Genomic DNA, 2169 nt, shown 5'->3' on the forward strand with positions numbered 1-2169 from the left:
CAAATGGAAGGAAGTTTTACTTTACTGAGAGGGTGGTAGATAAGTGGAACAGCCTCCCAGCAGAGGTGGTAGAGGGTAATACAGTGAGGGTATTAAACATGCATGGGGTAGACATACGGCTCCTGAATCTAAGACGAGACCAACGACTGATTGAGGTTTGAGTCTTTATAGCAGGAGAAACGGGCCAACCTTGATAAAGTTGTGGTCCAAAGGGCTGGGAAGATAAGAAATGTAAACTTGGCAGCGCTTGTTGGATGCGTTTCCGGGAATAAAACATAAAGTTTTGTGAAACTCCCTTTATAAGACAGCATGATATAAAACATGTATCCGCTGAGCAGGGCCAGGCTGGCCTTGACATGGTGGGCCTGACACGCTTCACGGCGTAAGCGCGGCCGGCGGATATGCGCAGCTGCATAGTATGCGGCCCGGCATATCCCGGTGGGTATGGTGCCCTGATTACCAGCGGCCCTCTGGCATTGAAGTCTGCAGGTCCGTTGGCCCCTTTTACTGTGTTGGGCTCAATGGCATGGCCCAGGGGAACTCAATCAATGTAGGGATATCGCAAAGAACAGCTCTCTCGATATAATATATATATATATATATATATATATAAAACACCTCTAGATTGTAAGCTCTTGTGATCAGAGACCTCTAACCTAATGTATCAGTTCGTCTTAGTCTCTTGGTTCTAGATCTGTCAAATCTACCTGTAGATGTATGGACTGTAAGAAACGCTGCGGGAATTGTTGCCGCTATATAAATAAAATATAAAAATAACAATAATAGGGTATTTATGCACAAATTGACATACTTTGCATTTCTATAACTGTCTGTCATTGGTATGAAATGGCAATAAAAACATCCCAATTTTACTCTGCAGAGCCGGGAACCCCACCGCTGGTGAAGAATGAACTCGTCGATGGATTACTTCCCCGTGGACTTGGATCTGGATCTCGACCTATACTACTGGAATTTCTCCGACTTCAACATCTCCGACTACGGCGATCAGAAAAATCCTACCATATTTTCCGCCTTTTACGTCTTGGTCTGCCTGGTGGGCCTTGTTGGGAACGCCTTGGCCGTCTACGTCGTCTTGAGACACAGACATATGTGGTCCGCCATCAACATATACGTCTTCAACATTGCTTTAGGAGACCTGGTCTATATGCTCTGCCTGCTGCTGTTTGCTGTCGAGACGGCGCACTCCTTTTGGCCCATGGGCGTGTTCTTGTGCAGAGTTTTTTGGGCTTTGTCGACTTTGATTTCCTTCTCCAGCATCTACTTCTTGGTCATTATGTCAATAAGTGAATGCGTACGCGCCTATTTCCCCGTGTTCTCTGTTAAGAAACTCGGGCTCAAAGCGGCCCTGGTGATCAGCATCTGTACTTGGGTAATCTGCTTATTGTTGGGTATTCCCGTTTTCATGTACGCTTACGTAGACTCCTTCAACTCTTGCAAGATTTGGTCGGAACCCTCCACCATCTGGTCCATCGCTATCACCTGTTATCAGCTGGTTATGACCTTTGCTTGGCCTTTGTTGTTAATCTGTATCAGTCTCATTCTCACCGCAGGTCAGGTGAGGGCCCAGAAGGACATGGCCGACTCCCCGTATGCTTCGGCCAAGGAAGGGGTGGTATTGGTTTTTGGCCTTACTCTTGTGTACGTCATCATTTGGCTTCCGATGAACGTTCTCGAAATAATGTCCGCGCTCGGAGCTGTGAAGGAGCTAAGCATGGTGACCTACTACCTTCTCTCCATCGTACCTTACCTAAAATGCTGCGTCTACCCCATCATGTACGCGTTTCTATCTCGAAGCTTCAAAGAGTGTTACATGAAGGTCCTCTGTTGCTCGAAAGCTGAGGAAGCTGGCAGACCTCGAGAGTGTTCCACCGAAAAACACGATGAGAAGTCCCTGAACTGTTGAACGTTTGTATCATCTGTTTAGGTTCTACGGCATCTTGGTGGAAACCCACTGAGCCTCTTCAAATCGTACCCACTTATTACTCGTGATCGCAACTTCTGTAAATAATGGCCAATGAAAGAATTTGACTATCTGGACACTTTGTTTACGTTGAATCCATTCTTTTTCTCTAGAAATGTTATCTTTCCATTTACCTTAAAACAACAACGTTCTATCAGTAGATGGAAAGAACTTCTTCTAGAAGGTCA

The 2169-nt window shown here is 45.8% G+C and overlaps 1 protein-coding gene across 1 annotated transcript; it reads left to right on the forward strand.

The window, feature by feature from the left end:
* Positions 1 to 919: 919 nt before the first annotated feature.
* LOC149285779 (somatostatin receptor type 5-like) lies at positions 920 to 1924 on the forward strand. Its single transcript, XM_089494845.1, has one exon. It carries the CDS (start codon positions 920 to 922, stop codon positions 1922 to 1924), a length of 1005 nt encoding a protein of 334 aa, XP_089350971.1.
* The last annotated feature ends 245 nt before the right edge of the window (positions 1925 to 2169 follow it).

This window comes from Sceloporus occidentalis, unplaced genomic scaffold (genome assembly GCF_023333645.1).
Source record: "Sceloporus occidentalis isolate IW3139 unplaced genomic scaffold, rSceOcc1.0.p SCAF_76, whole genome shotgun sequence".
Classification (NCBI taxonomy): Eukaryota; Metazoa; Chordata; class Lepidosauria; order Squamata; family Phrynosomatidae; genus Sceloporus; species Sceloporus occidentalis.

Coding starts and splice junctions, on each gene's coding strand:
- LOC149285779 (XM_089494845.1), top strand. CDS start 920: ATGGATTACTTCCCCGTGGACTTGGATCTGGATCTCGACCTATACTAC.